The sequence below is a fragment of the Bos mutus genome, chromosome 10 (genome assembly GCF_027580195.1).
Source record: "Bos mutus isolate GX-2022 chromosome 10, NWIPB_WYAK_1.1, whole genome shotgun sequence".
NCBI classification, from domain to species: domain Eukaryota; kingdom Metazoa; phylum Chordata; class Mammalia; order Artiodactyla; family Bovidae; genus Bos; species Bos mutus.
Window position 1 is genome coordinate 7,863,488 of NC_091626.1, and position 26,199 is coordinate 7,889,686.

The 26,199-nt window shown below is 46.1% G+C and overlaps 1 protein-coding gene across 3 annotated transcripts in view; it reads left to right on the plus strand.

The window, feature by feature from the left end:
- Positions 1 to 15,663: 15,663 nt before the first annotated feature.
- The window catches only part of PDE8B (phosphodiesterase 8B), a 260,235-nt gene continuing 249,699 nt past the window's right edge, over positions 15,664 to 26,199 (plus strand). Inside the window, exon 1 of one of the 3 annotated variants that reach the window (XM_070377249.1) lies at positions 15,664 to 15,868. In XM_070377249.1, the coding sequence (XP_070233350.1) occupies positions 15,845 to 15,868 (24 nt within the window). In that variant the 5' untranslated portion in view covers positions 15,664 to 15,844. The remainder of the gene's footprint in view (positions 15,869 to 26,199) is intronic. The other 2 variants (XM_070377248.1, XM_070377246.1) reach the window with 2 other exon arrangements.

Consider the following 26,199-nt stretch of genomic DNA (forward strand, 5'->3'; position numbering starts at 1 on the left):
GAAATGGGTGTCCATATCTTGTTTGTTTTGCTTTTGAAATGAAGGTTTCCGTAATTGGATCTGTGTTTGATTGAATCTCCTGTAGTCTCTGTGCTTGACTTGGTGTTGCCGCCTATATATTGGGTTGGTCAAAAAGCTTATTCGGGTTTTTCAAATGAGGTTACAGAAAAACCCTAGTGAACTTTTTGGCCAACCCAATACTTCTGTGTTACTTCTCTCTGTCAATTTAGGTAAAAATGGCACAGAGTAAACCGTTGTCCAGAAATACAGAGTGGGAAGCCGGAGAGAAAACCTCCAAAACTGTGCGGGCGTCTCACCGCGCACTGACACGCAGGGCAGGAGTTGCTTCGGACGGAAGGGGCTGTCTCGTGTGCAACAGCTCGAGGCCAGGCCTTTAGAATCCCATCCACACCAGCCCACCTGAGACACGGTTCTGAAAGCCTGCATCTGTCAAAACATCTCTCTCAAAGGCTTCCCACGGGTGAGGTATCAAGCGGTTCCTTCTTGGTGCTGCAGTAGACATAGGGGCCGAGGGCGAGGAGGTATGAATGAGACAAGAGCCATTTCCACCAGCCAAAAAATTGAAGGAACGCAAGGCTGCAGGAAATATTTTTCTGCAGTTGGTGTGAGTATGGTGGTGAGGAAGGATTAAGTAGACTCCATGAGCTCAGGATATAAGTGGACGAGCCGTAGGTTCCCTACTGGGCGACTAGTGTCACTTAGACATCTCTTTCCCAAGGCTCTTTGGAGGGTTGTTTCGGAGAAGTGCATGAAATTTGCAGTCAGACAGTCCAGGGTTCAAGTACTTCCTTATGAATTCTGTGATGTTGGGCAAGTACTTAAAGTCTCTAAGTCTCAGTTCCACATCTATAAAAGGGAGCTACAGATGCTGTCACTTAGGATTACTGTGGGGGTTGAATATTCGAAAGACAAGCATGTCCCCAGCATTGATCGCCTTCCCTGCTCGGACTCGTGATGGAAGACCCACAGAGGGTCTGCTTTTTTTTTTCAATTGAAGTATAGTTGATTAACAATGTGTTAGTTTCAGGAGCACAGCAAAGTGATGTAGTTATACATAGGTGTATTCTCTTCAGATGCTTCTCCATTATAGGTTATTACAATATAGTTCCCTGTCCTCATACGGTAGAGCTTTTTTTGTTTATCTGTTTTTTATATAGTAGAGTGTATATGTTAATCCCCAACTCCTAATTCATTCCTCCCCCCTCCCTTTCCCCTTTGGTAACCATAAATTTGTTTTCTTTGTCTGTGAATCTCTTTCTAGTTTGTAGATAAGTTCATTTGTATCATATTTTTAGATTCTACATGTAAATGATATCATGATATTTATCTTTCTCTGATTTACTTCCCTTAGTACAATAATCTCTAGGTCCATCCAGGCTGCTGTAAATGGCATTATTTCATTCTTGTTTATGGCTGAGTAGTATTCCACTGGGGCTTCCCTGGTAGCTCAGCTGGTAAGAATCTCCCTGCAGTGCAGGAGCACTAGATATCCAGGGGACATCCCCTGGAGAAGAGATAGGGTACCCACTTCAGTATCCTTGGGCCTCCCTTGTGGCTCAGACAGTAAGAATCCACCTGCAATGTGGGGAACCTGGGTTCGATCCCTGGGTTGGGAAGATCCCCTGGAGAAGGGCATGGCAACCCCGTTCTAATGTTCTTGCCTGGGGAATCCACATGGACAGAGGAGCCTGGCGGGCTACAGTCCATGGGGTCACTAAAGAGTCAGACACGACTCAGCAACTAAGTACAGCACAGTAGTGTTCCATCACACACACACACACACACACACACACACATATATCACATCTTCTTTATCTGTTCATCTGTTGGTGAGCAATTAGGTTGCTTCCATGTCTTAATATTGTAAGCAACTCGTGCTGCTATGAACGTGAGGAGTGCATATATCTTTCCTAATTAGAGTTTTCATCTTTTCTGGATTTATGTCCAGGAGTGGAACTTCTGGATCATATGGCAACTCTCTTCAGTTTTTTCAGGAGTATCCGTACTATTTTCCACAGTGGCTGCACATAGGGTCTACTTTTAAGTCTTAGCCAAGCCAGGTAGTTCCACTTCTCTGAGCTTTCTTTGTGTTAGGCTGTGAAGGTTGGGAGTCTCTGTGTGGACAGGACAGATATGACTGTGCTGACTAAGATGTGGGGCAAAGGGGCCAGTGGTTCTCTGCACTCAGGGACACGGTGTGGGGAGGAGAGTTGTCTTCATGAGTAGGTATTGGAAGAGCAGAGCTGAGGGCCATGGGAACACGTGTGGCTGACCTGATCCTCCCTGTGTTCTCAGGGAGGAACGGGGCTGGGCTGGGGCTGCCTCTGCCAGCGCTCTTCTGTCTTACCTGCCTTGGAAGTTCATGTGAACTTGTTTTTGTCTTGGGGTAGAAGATGGGAGGAGGCAAATATTAAGGGAAGGTATACGGTCCACTGTACACTCTACCCTGAGCCAGAATCCACAGGGCAAGGCCCCCAAGCCCTGTGGTGGCCCCCAGCCAGCCAGCCAGCCACAGTCATCTGAGAGTTGTTCTGGGTGTTCCTGCTTCTCGTGAAGACTCAGGCGGACACGCACAGAGTAACGCTACTGTCAGGAGGGATCTTTCATCAGCCATGGGGAGGAACAAATTTAACAATTATTTTTGTGAGGGCTTTGAAATCCAAGCATCCTACCTACCTAAGCGAGCCACAGTGGAAAGTGAACCTTGGTTCTGTCTCACACGCATCAGGCCTGAAAGAGAAGCAGGAGTTGTTGGGTTACAGAGACACTGAGGCATCTGTGCTGGCTTCAGAGTGGCTCCAAGCAAAAAGCTAGCGAGGTCAGGATCCATTGAGAATCTGAAAATCTCACATGGTTAAAAATGTTGCTGTCTTCCCAAGCTACTGATGAATGGTTGCCTAAATCTCCTGATCCCCCCAAGCCACACACACACCTGTATGTCCATGTGGCTCCTCCGCAGTGGAAAGAAAAGAGAGGCTGAGACATAGAGGGCCATGGGCGGTCTTCATGCTGGATGGTGAGTAAATGAAGCTGTGTGCTGAGTCATGTCTGACTCTCTGAGACCCCATGGACTGTAGTCCAGCAGTCTCCTCTGTCCATGGGATTCTCCAGGCAAGAATACTGGAGTGGGTTGCCATTTCCTTCTCCAGGGGATATTCCCTATCCAGGGATCAAACCTGCATCTCTTCTCTCTCCTGCTTTAGCAGGCAGGTTCTTTACCACTAGAGCCACCTGGGAACCCCGAAGTGTTAGTTGCTTCGTCATGCCTGACTCTGTAACCCCATCCGCCAGGCTCCTCTGTCCATGGGATTCTCCAGGCAAGAATACTGGAGTGGGTTGCCATGCCCTCCTCCAGGGGATCTTCCCAACCCAGGGATCGAATGATTGTCTCTTTCGTCTCCTGCGTTGGCAGGCAGATTCTTTACCACTAGCGATACCTGGGGGGCCCCAAAATGAAGCTGGGCTGTCATTTATGCTGTGTCGTTCATGGCTGGAGGCAAAAGTTCACACATGGGCTCAGGAAGGGGTGTGGAGTCTCACAGGCAGGTTGGCTCATGATCCGGTTATGGTTAGAAAAACACTGACACAAGTAAGCGTTGCTCAAGTCCCTACTCTGTGGCAAGCACTATGTGAAGCTGTGGGCTGAACACGGTCTCTGTCTTCACAGAACTCAGAGTCTGCTGAGGAAGATAGATTTTCAGCAAAGAAACACACTAACAGGGAAACTTCCCTGGTGGCCCAGTGGTAGAGACTTTGCCTTCCAGTGCAGGGGGTGTGGGTTCAATCCCTGGTCAGGGAACTTAAGATCCCATATGCCTCAGGGTGTGGCCAAAAATTAAAAAAAAAAAAAAGAAAGAAACACACTAACAGTTATATGATCTGCCGATTGAGATAAATGAATCTCTATCATGAGAGAGAATAGCAGTGGGGGTGTAGCATAGACTGGGGAGCCGGGGTCAAGGAAGGTCTCTCTGAGGAAGTGACGGCTAAGATAAAACCTAGAACAGTGCTCCTCAAATTTCAGCGTACATCAGAATCACCTGGAGAGTTTGTAACAAAACAGGTTTCTGGGTCCCACCTCCACAGTTTCTGATTCAGTAGGTCTGAGGTGAGTCCCAAGAATTTGCGTTTCTTAGTAAGTCTCTGCAAATGGTGACTGCAGCCATGAAATTAAAAGACGCTTGCTCCTTGGAAGAAAAACTGTGACCAACCTAGACAGCATGTTAAAAAGCAGAGACATCACTTTGCCAATAAAGGTCTATATAGTCAGAGCTGTGGTTTTTCCAGTAGTCATGTACAGATGTGAGAGTTGGACCATAAAGAAGGCTGAGTGCCAAAGAACTGATGCTTTTGAACTGTGGTGCTGGAGAAGACTCTTGAGAGTCCCTTGGACTGCAAAAATCAAACCAGTCCATCCTAAAGGAAATCAACCCTGAGTATTCATTGGAAGGACTGATGCTGAAGCTGAAACTCCAGCACTTTGGCCACCTGATGCAAAGAGGTGATGCATTGGAAAAGACCCTGATCCTGGGAAAAATTGAGGGCAGGAGGAGAAGGGGAGCGACAGAGGATGAAATGGTTGGATTGCATCACTGACTCAATGGACGTGAGTTTGAGCAAACTCCAGGAGACAGTGAAGGACAGGGAAGCCTGGAGTGCTGCAGTTCATGAGTTCTCAGAGTCAAACACAACTTAGCGGCTGATTAACAGCAGCAACAGCAAGTTCGTAGGTGGTGCTGAGACTGCTGGTTTGGAGACCAAGCTCTGAGAATCCCTGGCCTAGAGGATCTGTGGGAATTAGCCAGGAGAAGAGTGGAGGTGTGAACCAGTGAGCAGAGAAGGAAGAGCGTGTGCCAACACTCTGATGTGGGAAAGACCTGGGGGCTTCAGGTAATGGGAAGGTCAGTGTCCTCAAGGCAGTGGTTTGGGGTGATGTTGGAGATGAACCTGACCCTTATCCCCATCCTGAAATTTACTCCAGCAGAGACATCGCCAGTGGTAGCATGTCTAAGAACAATGGTTCCATTGACCCTTGGTGATGCCCTGCTGCCCCATGGGGCCAGTGGAGTGGTGCTGGTCCTGAGATATTGTGAAATTAACATGCCAAGGGCTGAGCATAGATCAGATGCTCGGTTCATTCTAGTTTTCTTTGCTCCCTCCTTTCCCTGGCTTGAAACATGACCCTGTCTCAAGGGGTTTCTATTTTAGCTAGAGGAACACGATGCTGAATTGCTGCTTTCCTGGAGCTGCAAGCAAAAAGAGTTCATGTGGCAGGAGCCCATGTTACCCCAGCTGGGATCCGGGTCAGTAGCTGACTATATAGATAAGGAATCTGGATACCACTTCCAAAGGGCAGGTGTATGTGTGTGTTTTCCTACCTCTCATGCAATTTATAAATATCAGAGGACTTGAAGCCAAGGAAAGCCTGGGTTAGATTGTTTGAAGCCAAAGTTAGCCTTAGGCTGGTTCAATTCTGAGTACATTTACTGAGTCCTCACTCTATGCCAGGTGCCATGCTAGGGGTTGGGAAGACAGAGGTAGGTGATGACGGCGAGACAAGGACACATGAATAACAGAGCAGTGGGATAAAAGCCATAACAAAGGTCTGTGCGGACGGCAATAAAAACTCAGGAGAGAGAGCAGTTCTGCCTAGGGGAGACGGAAGTCACAGACAGGAAGTGACATTGGGGACAAGCCTGGAAAGGAAACACTGAGGGAATAAGCAGAACTGAAGGATAAATGAACAAATACTGAAGAACTTTTTTGTTATTGTTTTAAGTTCTGATCTATGTCATCATTGTGAGCTTCTAAGATACATGACCACATGGTGTTGAGTTTGATTTAAAATATTGCATAAACCCGTTATATATAGCAACACATATGGAAACAATCTGAAAATATTTCTCCTCAAATTTAGTGCCATTTGTTTTTGTGAATTTGCTATTTCAGGCTGAAAATGTGAAATATGGTTTGGTCTTCTGAGACTCAGAAGCAATTATATCACCATTCCAAGTGAAAATAATTTTGGTGGTTAATTCATACTTTTATTTAGTCAGTCAACAAGCACCTAGTTAGAAATGTCCATTTTTGCAGCACTGTCGTGGGGACAACAGATATATAGGACATTGTCCCACCCTCAGGACTCTAGAAGTGGTAGGAGTGAGAAAACGCCTGGACACAAATAATTCTAACACACGTGAGTGGTAAGTGGTATGAATGAGCACAAACAAAATACTCCACATATCTGGAGGGAAAAAGTTATTTTCTTGACCATTTATGGAGAAGCCATATGCACTAGACATTGGAGGGTGGGAAGAGATTAGACATACAGAATTAAGGCGGGGGTGGTGGGGAAGGCATTCCAGGCAGAGCAGGTTTGTGAACGAAAGGAGGGGGTGGTCAATTGTCCTGTTTGGGGTGTGACCTGGGGAAAGAGATAGAATTGGTAGATATCAGCCTCACATCCAAAGTTTGAACTTGATTCCACCAGCGGTGACTTCTTGGAATTTGAAATGCCAAGCATTCGTCACTTGATTCCTTGTGCCCGTTTTTAGTTGGCATCTCAGGCCTGACCTTTGTCTTGGCATGTGTACATACATGCTCAGTCTGTCCGACTCTTTGTGACCCCATGAACTGTAGCCCGCCAGACTCCTTTCTCCATGGAATTTTCCAGGCAAGAAATACTGAAGTGGGTTGCCATTTCCTACTCCAGGAGATCTTCCTGACCTAGGGATTGAACCTGCGTCCCCTGCATCAGTGGGCAAATTCTTTACCACTGCGTCACCTTTGTCTAACCCATAGGATATGTTTTAAAAAATCAGCCTGTGTAGGCTGATGGTAGTAAAAATCACAGGGTGGCTGCAAATAGCTGTGAAGGTCCCAGATTGAGAGTAGACCCTTTTCTTTAGGAATCTATGACTTCACTCCAGGAGGCTGAAAGAAATGGGCTTTGTATTGGAGTTCCTTCAGGAAACAGATGAAGACTTGTCCTAAACAGGTGTGGGTGGTGGGCAAACTTAAGGGGACCCAATAAACAATGACACAGTTTCCATGGGCTAACAAGATCTGAGAAGCCGTTACCACCAGGGGCCAATGGTAGCATGCCACTGGGAAGATGGGAACAGGCTCAGAGATGCAGCAGATGCTGGGACTGAGAGAGCTTTGTGCTACCATGGAGACACATGACTCCTGCCTTGCTCCCATCCTATGCTGGTGCCTCCATTGCTGAACCCAGCTGACAGCCAGAGACCAAGGGGCCCGTGATGTATTCCCTACAGGTCAGCCTCCCCTGGCACAGGGTTGGGGAGGAGAGACGGAGAGTCCATCTGGAGGGGCAAACAAAGGCTATCCAACACAAACCTTTTTAGCTTTTTAATATTTTTAGCTTTGATAATATGGTGGCAGAACAACCCAAACTAGTGTAGTCTTTATTTAACAAATGTATTCTAAGCCCCCCTGTTGTTCTCAGGAATGTATAAAATTAAGAAACACAGAAGATAGATCGGATGGTTAGGTGAACGGTGGTTGGCGAAGGAGGCTTTGGCTGGGACAGGTCCCTAAATAGTCACTCGGCCAGATTGTGAAGTTGATGGACGCAGGGTCTGGGCTGGGTTTCTTGATCGTTGAGTCCTCCATACCTAGCATTGTGCCTGGAGCTTCGTAGACCCCAATAACCATTTATCTGAATAACGTGATGGATGAAACGTCAAGAATACCCAGCAACATAAATGTGGGTCTGGGGTCTTAGGAGAATCCAGAGTTAGGGTCAGGACCTAACATTTTCAGACCCAGAAGAAGCAGGTGATGATGGTGTTTGTTTTCCTGCTTCTAGTACTTTTTAGGTCAAAGCACCTCCCAGGGAACAAAGGCCATTTGATGGTGTTTGAAAGAAAAAGGATAGTCTTTCAATCTTCTCCGGCAGCTTAAAAGGACAACATTATAACTCCTGTATCCCAACCTCAGTTCATTCTTTCGTTTATTCACTCAGTGAACATGAATCGAGTGCTCGTTTTTTTGTCTGGGAATACAAAATTAAGACAGATCCAGTCTTAGCTCTCAAGGAACTTAGTCTGGTAGAAGCTGCAGACATGATGCAGGAAACAGCAGTGTTGATGTCAGCTACAGAGAAGGCAGGCCGCTGTGGAAGCCACGGGTGGCAGCCTACATGGGCTGGAGGTCTCCCAGGAGGCAGGTTGAGTCCTGAAGGATTGTCCCACCTGTTTACTTTATTGCTGGCATCTACCCATGCCTTCTCCCCCAACCACCCAATAAGGAAATTAGAAAGTAAGTTCCAGTAAGTAGATAAGTAAGCAAAAGTCTTGAAACCGACATTACTGGCTAAGGTAACACTTGGTCTCAGATGCATTCACACCAAACTGCCATCTGCCAACCAGTGAACTCAAGTGGAGAGTTCATTCCTTCTTCCTCCCCGAGGTCAGGAGGGCGCAAAGTAGGTATCTGGATTGGAGAGAGGAGAGAACAGGTACAGGAAGGGAGGCTGAGGGCTGTCTAGACAAACCTTATTGACTGCAGGATTTTTTTGGAGGATCAGTATTCTACCTTTAACTCTTTGCAAACAAATGGAACATATGTGAGGAGGTTCGTTTGTTTATCCATGTTCATTTGTTTGTTTTTTTCTTTTTTTCCTTAGCCTCTAGTAGCTGAACATAGGGTCCAAGGTCTCAGAAACGTTCTTATGGACCTGCCCAATGTGTGTTAATACAAATCTCCCTGATTTGTGAAGGTGGCTGACTGGTTTTAAAACATGGGTGATTTTGTTACAAGTGCACTTCATTCCCAGAGGTTTTGTTAATCAGTACATTCTTGCCTTTCACTTGAATATGATGACTAGTGATGGAAGGAAAAATATAAGTTGGGGACGAGAAGCAGAGAGGGAAACAAGAGATAGACTGGTCAAAATCTAAGGGGCAGATGCTTCTTACTTTATCTATATTGCCCTTATTTTTAAAGCCTGCTATAGTTGTGAGAATTTGATTAAATTGCATTTTAATTCTTAGATAAATTTGGAAAATAGATTTTTTTTTTGTTTTTGTTTTTTAAATTTACTCCTACTTCCTCCACTTAATTTTTTAAAGGCAGATAAAACATCCAACCCCGAAAAGCTTTGTTGTGTGTGTAGAACTGTATTTCACTTTCTAGAAGAACGCTAGTTCTGTTAGGGAGTAACTCTCTTCACCTGCAAACTTCCGGGTTTTTGTCAGCCTTAGCCTGGAAGATGTTCGTCTGGGACCCACATCTGGCCGGATGGCAGGTACCTTACTTTCTGACCATCCACTCAAGTCTCTGCGTCCAGCCCTCTCTCTGTTCACCGCTTGAAAACCTTCAAGGCTAGATCCGCAGCTCTCCTGCTCAGAGCCTCCTCTCTCATCTTTATGTTGAGGATACCTGAATTTTTAGCTCCAGTCCAAACACTTCCTGTCACTGCAGACCTGTTTCCTCTTACCTGGTAGATGTCTTTCCTGTGTTCCACAGGCACCTCTGACCCCCGACTCAGACCCGCTCACCAGAATTCCTGCTTTTGCCCAACCAGTGCCTGTCTTAGTGGTTCATACCAGCATCCAAAAGCTGCCCGCTCAGAGCCCATTGGCTTCCAAGTCCTATTGTGTCCTTGGGTTTCTTTCTTATTCTCCCCCTCCTCGCCATTCCTGATGCCAGTGTTCTGCTTCAGGCTCTCCTCCACTCTTCTGGATTATTCTTGGTTGTTTCTCTGGCTCTGTTAGCCTTCTGCAACCTGTGCTTGCTTCCACCCCCAAATTTATCTTTATAATGTACCAATCTGCACGTCTAGTCCTTCTGTAAAATCTTTCAGAAGTGCTCCATAAAGCTCTTCATATCAGTAGACAAGTTGGTTAAAATAGTTTCCTTCTCTTTGCTGGGTTTTCCTCCTATCAGCCGGCCCGGCCCCTTCGCTGGCACCCTCTGTGGAACCTCACTGAGTTGGAAGGTGTGGCCTGTGGTTCTGCGCCCTTTCTGATGATTGGCCCCAGGACTAACAGTAGCAGCTGTCACAGATGACTCCCAAACGTGTGAGTCCAGCCCTGACCTTTCTCCTGAGCTCCAGACTCAGAGATCCAGCAGCTTGCTTCACATCTTCACTTGGATCTCTTGCGGAGACTGGAGCTGGACAGGGTCAAACCAGAGCTCTTGGCTTCCACCCATTCTTTTCCTGCTGCTGCCTCACCCTTGCCCATCTGAGTAAATGGGTCCACTGTCCACCTGACTGTTCAGGCCCCAAACCTAGGGGGTGTCGCTGTCTCTTCTCTCTCCTCACTCCACTCCCCACGGGCACTCCGTCTCGAGTCCTGTTGGCCTCACCCTCAAGACCCTACAGCCCCAACCTGACTGTCTCTACTGTCTCTGCTGCTTTCTCCTCCATCATCACCACGTCTCAACTGGATTGCTCCAGCAGCCTCCTGCTGCCCTGTGAATGCCTAGAATGGATTCTCTACACAGTGGCCAGAGGACCTTTTAAAAAGGCAAATTGTATCACGTTTCTTCTCTGCTTAACACCGTCGCCAGGCTTCTTGTTGCGCCTGGCCATACCCACAACGGCCTCCTGTCTCTTCCTGGAATTTACCAAGCTTGTGAGGCCTTCAGGATTCTACATTTGCTCTTCTCCTCCTTGGGATCCTCTTCCCTCAGATCTTTTCTTTCCCAGCTCCTTGAGGTAATCTATGTGTCAGTTCAAACATCCCTTCCCACGGAAGCCATCTCTGACCTCCCAGAGTCACATTTATCCATCTCTTTCTATTGCAGTAATTTTTTTTATTATCTTCAGCTCATGTTAAAATGATCTCTTTCTTTTATTTTTTCATGGTAATTGTCTCTTCCTCCACTAGGACATAAGCAGTATGGATTCACCTTGTTTTCAATCTGTTTTATACATCCTTTGTTGTTCAGTCGCTCAGTCGTGTCCGACTCTTTGCAACCCCATGGACTGCAGCACGCCAGCCTTCCTTGTCCTTCACTGTCTCCTGGAGTTTGTTCAAACTCATGTCCATTGAGTCAATGATGCCATCTAAGCATTTCATCCTCTGTTGCCCCCTTTTTCCTCCTGCTCTCAATCTTTCCCAGCATCAGCATCTTTTCCAGTGAGTTGCCTCTTTGCATCAGGTGGCCAAAGTATTGGAGTTTCAGATTCAGCATCAGTCCTTCCAATAAATGTCCAGGCTTGATTTCCTTTAGGATTGATTTGTTTGATCTCCTTGCAGTCCAGGAAACTCTCAAGAGTCTTCTCTAGCACCACAGTTCGAAAGCATCAATGCTGGGTGTAAGAATCAGTGACAATTGGAGGAGGGGCTTGGTCTCAAATATACTTGAAGGAATATGTGGCAGCCACTTGGCACAGTGGCTTCTCTTCAGATTCAAGTGCAACTTTATGCTTATGGCCTCCTGCTGATAAGTAATGATGATGATTCTGCTGATAATGCTCAGCTTTCTAGTTTCATGTTTAATCTTTGCAAATCTTTAACTCTAGGCCATAGAGCTAATGCCTGTCCATGTGACAATACAGGTTTGCTCAAAACTTTCTATTCCTCTCTGTCTCTGACTTGAGCCCTTCTGACAACAGGAATCCAGGCTGCAGAAGGTCTGGTCCGCAATTATGTAGGAGATGGGTTGTGTTTTCTTCGGGGAGCTTTGCTAGATTCAGGCTGAGATTTCCATATGATTAGGGAAGACTGAATCTACTCACATATTTAGAGTAAGGGAGGCCGCAGGTGATGCCCAGTGACCTCTCAGAGTCTGTTTCTCTGTTGTCAGAAGGTCAGTCATGTTACTGTTTGTGTATTCCTTTGGTTCAGGATCGGGGTGGTGGTAATGCGATAACGGTATACCAACGGGCTGGAAGAATTACAACAGGAGTTTAATGCACACATTGCCATAGAAGGTAAACCATGGATTTAGTTTCTCCAGAAACTGTCAAATGCAAGCAGCACTCGAAAGTACTAGTCTTTCATACTCTAGCAATCGCATAAATACCATCAACATCTTCAGTCTTCAGAGAATGGCCAGTGATATGTTCAGAGAAGCCGAAAAGGTGTGTCTCGTTTGTTTCAACCTTATCAGTGGAATCAAAGTCTTGTTATGAATCTATAACTGCTGCTCCTCCACTCATGCTCGGCCAGACTTCCATTTATTCCCTATAGGAAAACAGCTCTTTACTCTCCCAGTGTATTTTTCTGCCTGCTGGGTTATAGACCTGAAACAGATTGATCACAAGTCTAGGGCCACCAAAAGCCAACAGCCAACAACCAGCCAGAAGCTGTTGTGCTCTCTCCCATATTCGAAACAGCTAGACGCATCGAGCCATGGGCAAAGCTGTGGAATGGGTGCCATTGGATTTGCTGCCCATTTCCTTTTACCCCATAAATGGATATTCTTCCTAAGTAAGCATTGTGTTAAGTTGCTATTCAGAATAGAAGGGAGTGTCAGATCCACAGTCTTATGAAGGCTTTAAAGGCACAAAGAGTTGCCACAGGTAGAAATATTTACAGTTTTCAACTTTAGGATAGAGCAATGCTGGACCAATTAGAGAAAAAAAAAAAAAAAGAAAAACCACTTAGAGGAAATGACAAGCTGTGTAAAATCTGGGTGGAGGAGACATTATGGGCATGAGCAGTGGGTAGGCTGGACTCTGACCGCTGTGAGTTAAATCACCCCACGTTGGCTCTCACTACTCACCTAGCTCAGGAGAGGCAGGCAGTGTATCACTCCTGGCAGCAGGGGTGCCAGGGGAGGGACAGGCCATGACCCCACAGGTGGCTGGTTGGAACACAGAGGGAGGGAAGCCGCATGGCTATGGTTTGAATTGGGAGAGGCGTTACTGGCATTAACCACGGGGACTCAGATTCGGTGGGGAGATGGATGCTTCCTGGTTCAGAAACATTTTTCTTGTGGAATGTGGGCGGGACTCTCATGGAGATGTCCAGCAGGCAACGGGAAGTGTGAGAACAGCACTTCTTATGCTGTGATAGACCTCTCAGCCGCTCCTCCGCTATGCTTTGGGGTTCTCTTCCCTTTTTCCCTTCTTCCTTTCCTTCCCTTCGCTTTAGTTCCCTGTCCCTCTTCTCCCTCCCTTCCTTCTTTCTTTCCTTTCTCTCCCTCTCTCTGTAAAAATCACACATCGCTCCATAATACCCTTCAAGGTATATAACAGGGTTAAGTGTTAGCCTCAATTTTGCTGTATTGTAGCTGGGATGGGATAGAAAACTTTTAAGATGCTAAACTTTTGAGAAAACTTTTTAGACACTAGGTGTCTAAAGATACCGAAAAGCTCACGAATACGTGCGGACCCTCAATGCTGGCTGGTCGTTTTGAGACACCATCTGTTTTTATGCAGTATCTGGGAACAACAGATGACTTGCTGGTTGGCACAGGGCCGTACCATGCGCTACTGGCCTCCTAGTACTTCTCCAGCGGCTCTTCTGGAAAATCCCCTGCACCTCCAGGAGTGAATGATGTGGCTTTGGTTGTTTTTTCTTTTTAATAGACAACGAGAAAAGAGATTCAGAGGATCTGGTGCCTTTACCTTTCCGCATCTTCTCGTTGTTAGTGTTTTTCCTGTTTTCCTCTTACTTTACTTTCTGAAGATATTTATTTGTTCTTTTTGCTTGGGTTGACCTACCCTGAGTTCTTCAGACTGTCCTTTTACCTGCTGGGTTATTTTTGTCTCAGACTTTCTCAAAGTTGTGTGCTTTACCCATCTCCAAGTCTCAACCTGAACTTGCCCTTTCGCCTTCAGATGCCTTAGCTGTTGTGCTTTTCCCTGTCTTCGTGCTTGGTCGCTAAGTTGTGTCTCTCTCCTTTGCGACCCCACAGACTGTAGCCTGCCAAGCTCCTCTCTCCATGGGATTTTCCAGGCAAGGTCTGGAGTGGGTTGCCATTTCCTCCTCCAGGGTATCTTCCCAACCTGGAGATCAAACCCACATCTCCTGCCTGTGTCTCCCGCATTGCCAAGCGGATTCTTTACCACTTGAGCCACCTGGGAAACCCTTCCTTGTCTATTCAGCCTATGATAGTGAAATGATGATAGATTATGCTGCTGATTTCAGTGACCTTAACTCTTTTACCTAATCTCCTTTGCCTCACATTTCCATCTGTGTACGGAGGAAGTGTATTAGTTTTGCTGTTGTACGTAACACACCACCACAAATTTAGTGGCTTAAACATACACATATATTATCTCACAGTTTCTGTAGGTCAGAAGGTAAGCATGGTTTTATAGGTCCTCTGTGTTAGCTGAAGATACAGTCTATCTCAAGGCTCAGTGAGGGGAGGGTTCACTTTTGGGCTTTTCTGGTTGTTGGCAGGACTTAGTTCTTTGCAGTTTGTTGGACGAAGGGCCTCAGTTTCTTACTGGCTGTAGGCCAGAGGCCCCCTCGGTTCTTTGCCACATGGGCCTCCTCAACATGGCTATTGCTTTATCAAAACCAGCAAAAGAGAGCATCTCCTATCAAGACAGTACCATAGTCATTGAAAAGACATCCCATCACCTTTGCCATACTTAATGAATAGGAAGCAAGTCACAAGTTCTCTGACATTCAAGGGGTGGGGAGTCCTCAAAGGCATGAACATTAGGAAGTGGGGACAATGAGATCATCTTAGAGTCGGTCCATACAGATAGCAGTGCTCTTGAGGGAAAAGATTTGGAGCTCTTTAAAAAAAGACATGAAAGGCTATATTCATACTGCTCTCTTGGCTTATGGTTGGCCTTTATGGATAATGGCTAATGTCCAAGTAATAATACTTCTTTTTGTCTCTCTCCATGTCCTGTGAAATAGGTTTTACTTCTAAAGATGACTTGTTTTCCTTTCCTGCCATTAGAAATTTCATCAGCCTCTCTGGATGAGAAAGTCAGCAGGAAAAGATCACTGTTGTTGATCTTGGTTTTAACTGGACTGACTCAGCCCTGTGGGCAGTTGAGAAAGGAGAGGCCTTTGTAAATGCTCCCTAGGTCTTTGTTAGACATCCTTCCACCAGAGGAGCCAGGTATGGGGCAGGTGTGGTAAGAACCAGGAGCTGGAGGCCAGGCTTATTTACAGCTGAAGCATTTAACTGGGCTCTGAAAGCTTCACCATATCTGCGCAGGCCTTTGATTCCAGCTCACTAAACAGACTGGGAGGAGGCAGGAAGGGGACCAGGACCTTTGTCTTGATCCACGTTGGTAAGTTGTCCCCACAGTTAAGGCTGAAGGACAACACCCCATCACACCCCACCAACTCCGCAATAGACACAGTGGAGTGTCCTTTACAAATTTATTTGAATACAGAAGTCTTCCTTTCAGTTTGAGGAAGAACTATCTATGATCTGTCTTGACTGCTGTCTGTGACAGAATCTCTTTAAAATGATAGTGTACGCGGATTTGAGTGAGGAAGGAGGCAAATCTGATCCTTCCGTGTTTTCTTGCACATGGAGATGAAAATGGGAAGAGTGGGCGTGGTGAGAAAGAAGCTCCCTTGTCCAGATTCCCAGTCCTGAGACCCGCCAGGTTGGGCAGCGCTGGCCCTTAGCCCTAACTCCCCTCGAGTGGCGAGAATAGCTAGGGGGGCACCGAGCAGGCTCCGAGTCGGGCTTCACACCCCGGGAGGGGCGCTAGGACCCAGGCACTCGCCGGCTCCAGGCGCGCCTGGGGAGTGAAGGCAAAGAGGCTCAGGCTCGCGGCCAGAGTCCCTCGGAAGGACCGGCCCCTTGGCGCGGGGCGGGAGGCCTGAGTGCGGAGTGCGGCCGCCCTGTGCCCTCTGTGCGGGGCTGCGGTGCGGGCCACCGGCACCGCTCGAGCGCCCGGCAGCCGCCAGCCTCCAGCATGGACCCTCCGAACGCCGGCCAGGTGAGCCCCGAGCGCTGGATCTGCACGTCCGGCGAGCCGCCCCCTTCCACCACCCCCGAGCCCAGAGCTGACCCTGAACCCCTTTCGGACACCCTGCAGCTCCGGAGGGGCTTCTCCCCTCTCCAGCCTCTCCATGTACTGGTGCCCAACGTCCTTCTTCCTTCCCAGGAGGGGCGCGCCTCGATTGTCTGCTGTAACCCTCCGATTTATAATTTCAAATGGTACCAATCACCCACCAGCAGTGCGTCTGCGTCTGTGTGGCGCTTTCCCTGGGCAAGAGCCGACCTGCAGCGCCGTCGGGCCAGTGGCACTGACTCCTGTTGCGCCCCGAGTTTCCCACGCCGTCTCTGGGCGATCGTGGTGTCCCTGCCTTCCTTTGAGTGCTTCCAGCGGCTGCGTAGCTGCCATCCCTCCCGAAAAGCTAGCCCCCGCCGCCCCAGCCCTCGGCTTGGGTGGAGCGTGCCCTCCGGGATTCGGGGACCCACACCGCGCGCGCGCGCGCACCCAGCTCGCGGGTCCGCGCTCGCTGGGCACCTTGACCTGCTGTGAGGTTTATACTACCAGCCTGCGGTGGGGGAGATGGAATGTAGCTTCAGAGAAGGGGCTCACACTGTGGGCTGTAGGAAAGTGCGGGTGAGAAGGGTCCACGGTGCAGGGAGGCGTTGGACCAAGGCAGAAGCTGCCTCCCGGAACTTGGGGTGGGGGCGGTCCTGGTGGGCGTCGGAGTGCCACCTGAAAGTGTACGTAGTTACCGGGATCAAGTGGACACGGTCCTGGAGTGTTGTGGGAGGCAAGGCTTGCGTTAGCCTTTATAACAGCTTGGCTAGAGGTATTCAGCCTGCCCAACCATTCTGCTTCCGGCTGAATCTGACAGGAGTTTACTGTCTCCAGATTGGCAAAACCAGAAAAACATCGCAGAGGAGTTGTTCTGGGCGAGTTTCTAGGGCTGCAAGACCACCCGGTTGAGTGGTGGCTAACCGGCCCCCGACCCCAACCTTGGCGGTCCGCTGGATCCGGGCACTGGGGGGCGTGCCTGCTCTGATAAAAACTGACACGCCTGTGCCAGAACCTGAAGTTAAACACGTAGTGCAAACCTAGAAGAGACACTTCCTCTAAACTCTTGTGTGTTGTGTCAACCAAAACATTTACACAGGGCCCGAAGGGGTAGGTGAGGGGCAGAGGACCCGCCCTCTAGGATTGTATAATCTGCTGGTCAGCATCACAAGTTCTACTTGACTGCCCCTCTGACCTTGAATGAGCTGTTTTAACTTGGCTCAGTTTTCCAAGAAGCAAAACAGAAGAACGGTAATTCTCCAGCAGGGGAAAGAGCATTGCTATTGGGAAGCCTGCTACCTGAGTTCCAGCCCCACCTGTACCAGCTTTGAAACTTGGGACAAAACACATAACCTGTCTGGATCTCAGCTACCACAAAAAGGCTCAAAAAGATCCTTTAATTCTGGGAGTTTCTGTAACAGTAATTTGCCACGCTTTGATAGCTTTCCCATGCTCACTGCTTCTTTGGAGTCTAGATTGTACTTGGTTCCATAGAGCATACATGGACCAAAGAAATACTGGATCAGAATCAGAACTGTGGGTGAACTGTATTTTAATTCTATTCTGTTTATAGAGCTGCACAAATCTTTCAGGCTTAAGATCTGTGGAAATAAGCCTGGCTGGTTTAGTTAATACTTAGAATGCCCTGGGAAGGACCTCAAATAGAAAGTCCTGTTTTAAGTCAGAGTATGGTTGCATAAGGAGAAGGCAATGGCAACCCACTCCAGTGTTCTTGCCTGGAGAATCCCAGGGACGGGGGAGCCTGGTAGGCTGCCTTCTTATAGGGTCACACGGAGTCGGACACGACTGAAGCGACTTAGCAGCAGCAGCAGCATGGTTGCATAAAAGGTTCTGTCTGTGCATTTGAAAGACCTTTGCCATAACCACCCTGTTAACCTAAGTGAGTAGAAGAGACCCAAACTGATCCTTCAATAGAGGAGGGCTGGTTCTACTGTGTATTTCATGGAGGCACCTTGGGTTATACCTGATGAACAATATATTTACTTAGGAATGACTCTGTTAATATTAACTTCTCAGAAAAGCAGTTTATCACTTCAGTAATGAAATAATGAAATTGTCTTTAGAGGACTCATTAAATATCAGAATGCCTAATATTGCTAGAGTTTATTGGGGTAAGCACTGGTTTAAAAAGCACTGCCTTTTTATTTAATTTCAGTAAGGAAAATAAGCAGAATGATTTATTATGTTTTCTTACAAGATAATTTTTTAAAGGAGATTAAAAAAAAGTAAATACAACACAAATTAAGGAAACCTTGTTTCTTCAGGTTCCAGAGATGAATAACATCATCATTACCATAATGGTGCCTATCTATTAAGCACTTACTATCCACCACGCATTGTTCTAAGCACATTATATACATAGTCTCATGGAATCCTGTCAACAACTTCTGAAGGAAGTGCTATAATTTCTTTCAACCTACTGGTGGGGGAACTGAAGCTTCTTGCATGTGATCACCCAGCTGGTAGACAGTAGAGCTCCTTGGGTTCATTTGCAATAATCCAAGGGATGTGTAGGATGGAGGAGGTGGGGAGGGAAAAAAGTACCTACTGAGTGTTGACTACTTTATACCTCCTCAGTGCACGGATATTAATAAACATTTTATGAGTTGTGTTTTTATTTTTCTAGGTATCTTTTCTTGCTTTTAATATGATTTGGGCATCTTTTAATATGAGCAAAGGCTGACCTCTTTCTTTTTAACTACAGTACATAGATTTGCATGTAGATGGACGAATCATTATTTGTTCAACCAATTCCCTGTGAGTCGGCACTTGGATTATTTCTAAATTTCCACATCATGTACTGGGGCTAGTACTGTGGGTCTTCATGTTTATATATTTCTGCACACCTGTTCAGATATTTCTGGTAGATTAATTCCTAGGGGTGAAATTGTTATTACTATGTAGTATGTATTTTTTAATAGATGCTGCCTACTTGTGTTCACAAAAAGAAATGTAATTTCTGATCTGGCATCCTGTTCTTCCTTTAACACATTTTCGGGCTTTTGATGAATCAGTGTATCTGAGTGGGTCTCAGGTGTATCATTTGTAAAGTAGGATTAGTAGGATGTGTTGGTTTCAAGGTCTCTTCTGCAAATGTGTACAGTTAGAGGATGAACAAATAAAATTGTCCATATTTGACTTTTTTTTTTTTTTTTACTTCAAAACCATAAGTTTCATGTGGATTTACCTAGCAGCACATGAACTCCTGAAATATCCATTTTTGGTACCCCAGGTTTCTGAGGACTTCAGTGTGAGATATGGCTTTGCCTTATCTTGCGTGCACATCTGTGTCCTGCTCTCTTTTTGTGAAGGCCTCAGTCCTGCTGGATTAAGACCGACCCTAATGACCTCATTTAATGTTAGTCACCTTTTTAAATGACCTCTCTCCACATACCGTTACATTCAGCGGTACTTGAGGCTAGGACTTCAGCCTGTGAATTTGGCAGGACACAGTTCATTCCATAACACGTTCTCTGTCAGATGGCACGTACTGAGGTGTCGTCACCTGTTTTTATTTGAGAGGACAATATGTTTCTGAAGCTACATCACGGAATCCTCTCTCTTTTCCCATCACATCCTCCCCCATTGCCTAAAAAAAAAATGTGTGTTTATGTTTTTTTTTTTTAATTCCCTGGGTATTCTTTAAAGGGGTCCAGTATTCATACTTGTGTCAAGTAATCTTTTTTTTTTTCAAGTAATCTTTTATTAATGGCATTGAATCTCATGTGAGACAAGGTGACTATAGGTGGGAGGTGGTAAGCGTTTGATTAAGAGCTTGCATCCCAAAGCAGGCTGCCTGGGTTTCTAATCCAGCATCATGACTCACCAGCAGAGTTTTATCATCTGTAAAATGGGAAGAGTAACGCTTAACCTTACAGGGTTACTATGCTGATTCAATGAGATAATGTATGTAAAGTACTTGGCCTATACTGCTGCTAAGACCTTCAGTCGTGTCCAACCTGTGCGACCCCAGAGACGGCAGCCCACCAGGCTCCCCGTCCCTGGGATTCTCCAGGCAAGAACACTGGAGTGGGTTGCCATTTCCTTCTCCAATGCATGAAAGTGAAAAGTCAAAGTGAAGTCGCTCAGTCATGTCCGACTCTTAGTGACCCCATGGACTGCAGCCTACCAGGCTCCTTCATCCATGGGATTTTCCAGGCAAGAGTACTGGAGTGGGGTGCCATTGCCTTGGGGGCTCAAAAATGGGACTCTGATTACTTCGCAACTTCAGAAGTCCATGGGCTCAGTGTGGTCTGCCCCAGCCTGTACCCCAAGTGTACTGACAGCCCAGAGGCTTTGCTCCTGGAGTTCCCAGGAGCACGTGTGCATGCTGTGGTCTCATAGTTGTTGAATAACCATTGTAAATGTTCAACAGCTCACACACATTAAAGTCACAAGCTCACAATTCTATCTGAGAGCTGAAAAGCAACACCAGAGACCATTCCCTCAAATCGCCTATTAAGATGATAGCCCCATTTCAGCTGAGGCACCCAGCTTGGCAGTCAAAGTGTTAAATGTGAGAGCAGCATTTCGGTTTTTCTGAGATGTATCCTTGCCCATTTTAATGCCCCTGGAACCAGGGTGTGTTTTGCAATCAATGGTACCTGAGAGTTAGAAACATTTTCCCATCAATCTGCCTGAGAAGATAACCTCAGACTTACGTTCTCACCGCAACTTTTCCTTGGAAACATAAGGAGTTAAGACAAGTGTGGATTGCTCTATACCTGGGATGAATTATCTGTCTCGATTATTGTGAAACTCTAGATTCCTGGGACCACTCTGGGACTAGGAGAGCTTGCAGTGGTCATGTGGCCTTGGGCCTGCTGGACTAGAGCGATATGGAGGCCAAAGGAAACCAAGGTAGCGGGTTCTCTGGAGCTGAACCATACACGTCACCTCTAGTAACTGTGTGCATCCCCCGAAGCAGAGGAAGGCCAAGGCCAGATCTGCGTTGGGAGTAGTTGCTGGCCTGCCTATGAGACCACAGACACTGTACGAACTGTACTTCCTGTCCTGTCTCCTGCTGTGAAGCTAAGGAAGGGCACAGCTAGGAATTCAAGGGTGTTGTGAATTGATTACCCATCTGGATCTGTGACTACTCCTGCTGGTGGGACAGCACTTAATCAACTGCCGACGGCCAGGCAGTGGTTGTGATATACTTGTCATTGCCTGTGAATGCATTTACTAAGTATTACTTTCTGATATTTTCAACTTTTCAGTGGAGATAGGTGCACTGTTGATGATACATATCTTGAATTTAATTATTGATTCAGGTGATTTCAAAAAGGTTACACTGTGATTTGGCATTAAAACAAATAATTGTTTACATGGTTATACGGAGAGTAGAGGGGCTAGAGCAGGGTAGATAAATTTGATATTGATAAAGCAAAATATTTGTCATTGGAGAAATGATGCGATTTCAGTTTTATTTTTTTGCAAATGCCTTTAATATGGAGCCAAATGCTTTTAATATGGAAAAGATACCCACAAGTACATTGAGCTAGATTTATATTTTATTATTGAGATATACGCAAGAGGATTACCTATTATGTCAAGTTACTAAACCAAAGGCAGGAGAAATTGCCGAATCCCTCAGTATAGTTGAAAAAATTCGAGGCTGTGAGAGGCTACTGGAACCAATTCTTGTATCTTATAAGACTATTATTATGCCATTATGGGAGAAGGCAATGGTGACCCACTCCAGTAGTCTTGCCTGGAGAATCCCATGGACGGAGGAGCCTGGTGGCGACAGTCCATGGGGTCTCGAAGAGTCAGATACGACTGAGCGACTTCACTTTCACTTTTCACTTTCATGTACTGGAGAAGAAAATGGCAACCCACTCCAGTGTTCTTGCCTGGAGAATCCCAGGGACCGAGGAGCCTGGTGGGCTGCCATCTATGGGGTCGCACAGAGTCAGACACGACTGATGTGATTTAGCAGCAGCAGCAGCAGCAGCAGCAGCAGCATGCCATTATGTCATAATTAAATGGGCAGCATTTTTTTTTCTCTTAATGGTACATAAAGTGATGGTGTTTTGTACAATCAGTGGTATATTAGATTTGATTGTTGTTGCTCAGTCGTGTCTGGCTCTTTGTGACCCCATGGACTGCAGCACACCAGGCTTCCCTGTTTATCACCATTTCCCAGAGCTTGCTCAAACTCATGTCCATTGAGTCAGTGATGCCATTCAACCATCTCGTCCTCTGTATCCCCTTCTGGAATATGGTAAAAGTGGTAAAGAGAGGTCTGGAACCTAGATCTCCTGCCTCACAAGCTTTAATTTCCCTTGCATTCACATTCCTTGACCAAGGTGTTATCGGTAGCCTCCAGATTGGTGACAGAGTCATCTTCATGACCCTGAGAGTGAGGAGCCTAGGCTGAAAAATTTAAGGAGGCCTTCAAATACAGGGCCAGCATCTGAGAGTGAATACCTTCTTAAAATGGCAATCTAGTTATCTTGCCCTAGACCCAGCCCCAGTTTTGAGCTTTGAAAAAGATTTCAAAGTTTTCCCTAGATGATTAGGAAAATTAAACGGAAGTATAAGTGGATGAAAAAACAATCATCTAAAACACATGACCAGCCAGTGTCCTCCATTGCAAGTATGAGTGCTCCTGAGTGAGACCTGTGGAGAGCATCACCAGCAGCGGTGGGCACGTTGCTAAGACAATGACCTCAAAAACACACAGTGTGTGAGTTCTTTACCCTTGTACGTGTGTTCGGAGGCCATGGCTGACTAATAGTAAAACAAATGATTTTTGTAAGTTTCTAGGCTCTTTTACTAGTTCCATTTAGCATTTTTAAAGTGAAAATTCAAGGCCATCTTCCTTGCAATGGCATGGAATGTGAAGAGGTAAATTCAGCACCTCATCAAATCGCCTCTGTTTTGAAAAACTGCACAAAAGATCTTCTCAGTAACCCAGGAGTGCCTTAGAAGGTTGGGGAGTTCTGGATCCTGTCCTAGCTAGTGGTGGGGTGATATGAGGAAGATGAATATAAATAATATCAGTGTAGACTTCACTATGAGCCTCTTTGGCAAACAAGCCATTGAATGGCATTTCTGCCTGAGGAGCATCCTTTAACAATACACATTTTTCTGTCTCAAAGAGGAAAAACTCAATTTTATCTCAGAATGGCATTTTCCAAGGGGCAGTGCCCGCTGAGGTATTCTCACCATCTGTCTTTTGCTGAGCAGGCTTCTCCATTTAAGGAAGGGTATTTCAGGTATCAACAAAAGAGTCTGAAATGCAGTACTTGGATGCAATCTTAAAAATGACAGAATGATCTCTGTTTGTTACCAAGGCAAACCATTCAATATCGCAGTAATCCAAGTCTATGCCCCAACCAGTAATGCTGAAGAAGCTGAAGTTGAATGGTTCTATGAAGACCTGCAAGATCTTTTACAACTAACATCCAAAAAAGATGTCCTTTTCATTATAGGGGACTGGAATGCGAAAGTAGGCAGTCAAGAAACACCTGGAGTAACAGGCAGATTTGGCCTTGGAATACAGAATGAAGCAGAATGAAGAGTTCTGCCAAGAAAATGCACTGGTCATAGCAAACACCCTCTTCCAACAACACAAGAGAAGACTCTACACATGGACATCACCTGATGTTCAACACTGAAATCAGATTGATTATATTCTTTGCAGCCAAAGATGGAGAAGCCCTATACAGTCAACAAAAACAAGACCAGGAGCTGACTGTGGCTCAGATCATGAACTCCTTATTGCCAAATTCAGACTGAAATTGAAGAAAGTAGGGAAAACCACTAGACCATTCAGGTATGACCTAAATCAAATCCCTTATGATTATACAGTGGAAATGAGAAATAGATTTAAGGGACTAGATCTGATAGATAGAGTGCCTGATGAACTATGGACGGAGGTTCATGACATTGTACAGGAGACAGGGATCAAGACCATCCCCATGGAAAAGAAATGCAGAAAAGCAAAATGGCTGTCTGAGGAGGCCTTACAAATAGCTGTGAAAAGAAGAGAAGTGAAATGGAAAGGAGAAAAGGAAAGATATAAGCATCTGAATGCAGAGTTCCAAAGAATAGCAAGAAGAGAAAAGAAAGCCTTCCTCAGCAATCAATGCTAAGAAATAGAGGAAAGCAACAGAATGGGAAAGACTAAAGATCTCTCCAAGAAAATTAGAGATACCAAGGGAACATTTCATGGAAAGATGGGCTCGAAAAGGACAGAAATGGTATGGACTTAACAGAAGTAGAAGATATTAAGAAGAGGTGGCAGGAATACACAGAAGAACTGTATAAAAAAGATCTTCACAACCCAGATAATCACGATGGTGTGGTCACTCACCTAGAGCCAGACATCCTGGCATGTGAAGTCAAGTGGGCCCTAGAAAGCATCACTATGAACAAAGCTAGTGGAGGTGATGGCATTCCAGTGGAGCTATTTCAAATGCTAAAAGATGATGCTGTGAAAATGCTGCACTCAATATGCCAGCAAATTTGGAAAACTCAGCAGTGGCCACAGGACTGGAAAAGGTCAGTTTTCATTCCTATCCTAAAGAAAGGCAATGCCAAAGAATGCTCAAACTACCGCACAATTGCACTCATCTCACACACTAGTAAAGTAATGCTCAAAATTCTCCAAGCCAGGCTTCAGCAATATGTGAACCGTGAACTTCCTGATGTTCAAGCTGGTTTTAGAAAAGGCAGAGGAACCAGAGATCAAATTGCCAACATCTACTGGATCATGGAAAAAGTAAGAGAGTTCCAGAAAAACATTTATTTCTGCTTTATTGACTATGCCAAAGCCTTTGACTGTGTGGATCACAAGAAACTGTGGAAAATTCTGAAAGAGATGGGAATACCAGACCACCTGACCTGCCTCTTGAGAAACCTATATGCAGGTCAGGAAGCAACAGTTAAACCTGGACATGGAACAACAGACTGGTTCCAAATAGGAAAAGCAGTATGTCAAGGCTGTATATTGTCACCCTGCTTATTTAACTTATATGCAGAGTACATCATGAGAAACACTGGGCTGGAAGAAACACAAGCTGGAATCAAGATTGCTGGGAGAAATAATAACCTCAGATATGCAGATGGCAGAAAGTGAAGAGGAACTAAAAAGCCTCTTGATGAAAGTGAAAGTAGAGAGTGAAAAAGTTGGCTTAAAGCTCAACATTCAGAAAACGAAGATCATGGCATCTGGTCCCATCACTTCATGGGAAAGAGATGGGGAAACAGTGGAAACAGTGTCAGACTTTATTTTTCTGGGCTTCAAAATCACTGCAGATGGTGATTGCAGCCATGAAACTAAAAGACGCTTACTCCTTGGAAGGAAAGTTATGACCAACCTAGATAGCATATTGAAAAGCAGAGACATTACTTTGCCAACAAAGGTCCATCTGGTCAAGGCTATGGTTTTTCCTGTGGTCATGTATGGATGTGAGAGTTGGACTGTGAAGAAAGCTGAGCGCTGAAGAATTAATGCTTTTGAACTGTGGTGTTGGAGAAGACTCTTGAGAGTCCCTTGGACTGCAAGGAGATCCAACCAGTCCATTCTGAAGGGGATCAGCCCTGGGATTTCTTTGGAAGGAATGATGCTAAAGCTGAAACTCCAGTACTTTGGCCACCTCATGCGAAGAGTTGACTCATTGGAAAAGACTGTGATGCTGGGAGGGATTGGGGGCAGGAGGAGAAGGGGACGACAGAGGATGAGATGGCTGGATGGCATCACTGACTCAATGGACGTGAGTCTGAGTGAATTCCGGGAGTTGGTGATGGACAGGGAGGCCTGGTGTGCTGCGATTCATGGGGTTACAGAGTCGGACACGACTGAGTGACTGAACTGAACTGAACTGACTGATTTCAGGTGTTTTCATGTAGCAGGCGCCAGAAGTTCTTAGCATGAGGTTACTCATGTTGTAGGAATCCATTCTGTTGAAAAGGCCATAGCACCCCCATGAAAGTGAAAGGCACTCAGTCGTGTCTGACTCTTTGTGACCCCATGGACTATGCAGTCCATGGAGTTCTCCAGGCCAGAATACTGGAGTGGGTAGTCATTTCCTTCTCCAGGAGATCTTCCCAACCCAAGGATGGAACCCGGGTTTCCCACATTGCAGGCGGATTCTTTACCAGCTGAGCCACCAGGGAAGCCCAATGGATCTCTACAGTAGCAGAAAAGATCCCGTGGCTTCAGGGATTGCACAAGAGAGGAAAACAAGCAGGAACATGGGAGAGCAGAATGGAAGGAGAACAAGGGAAGGCTGCCCGGAGGAAGA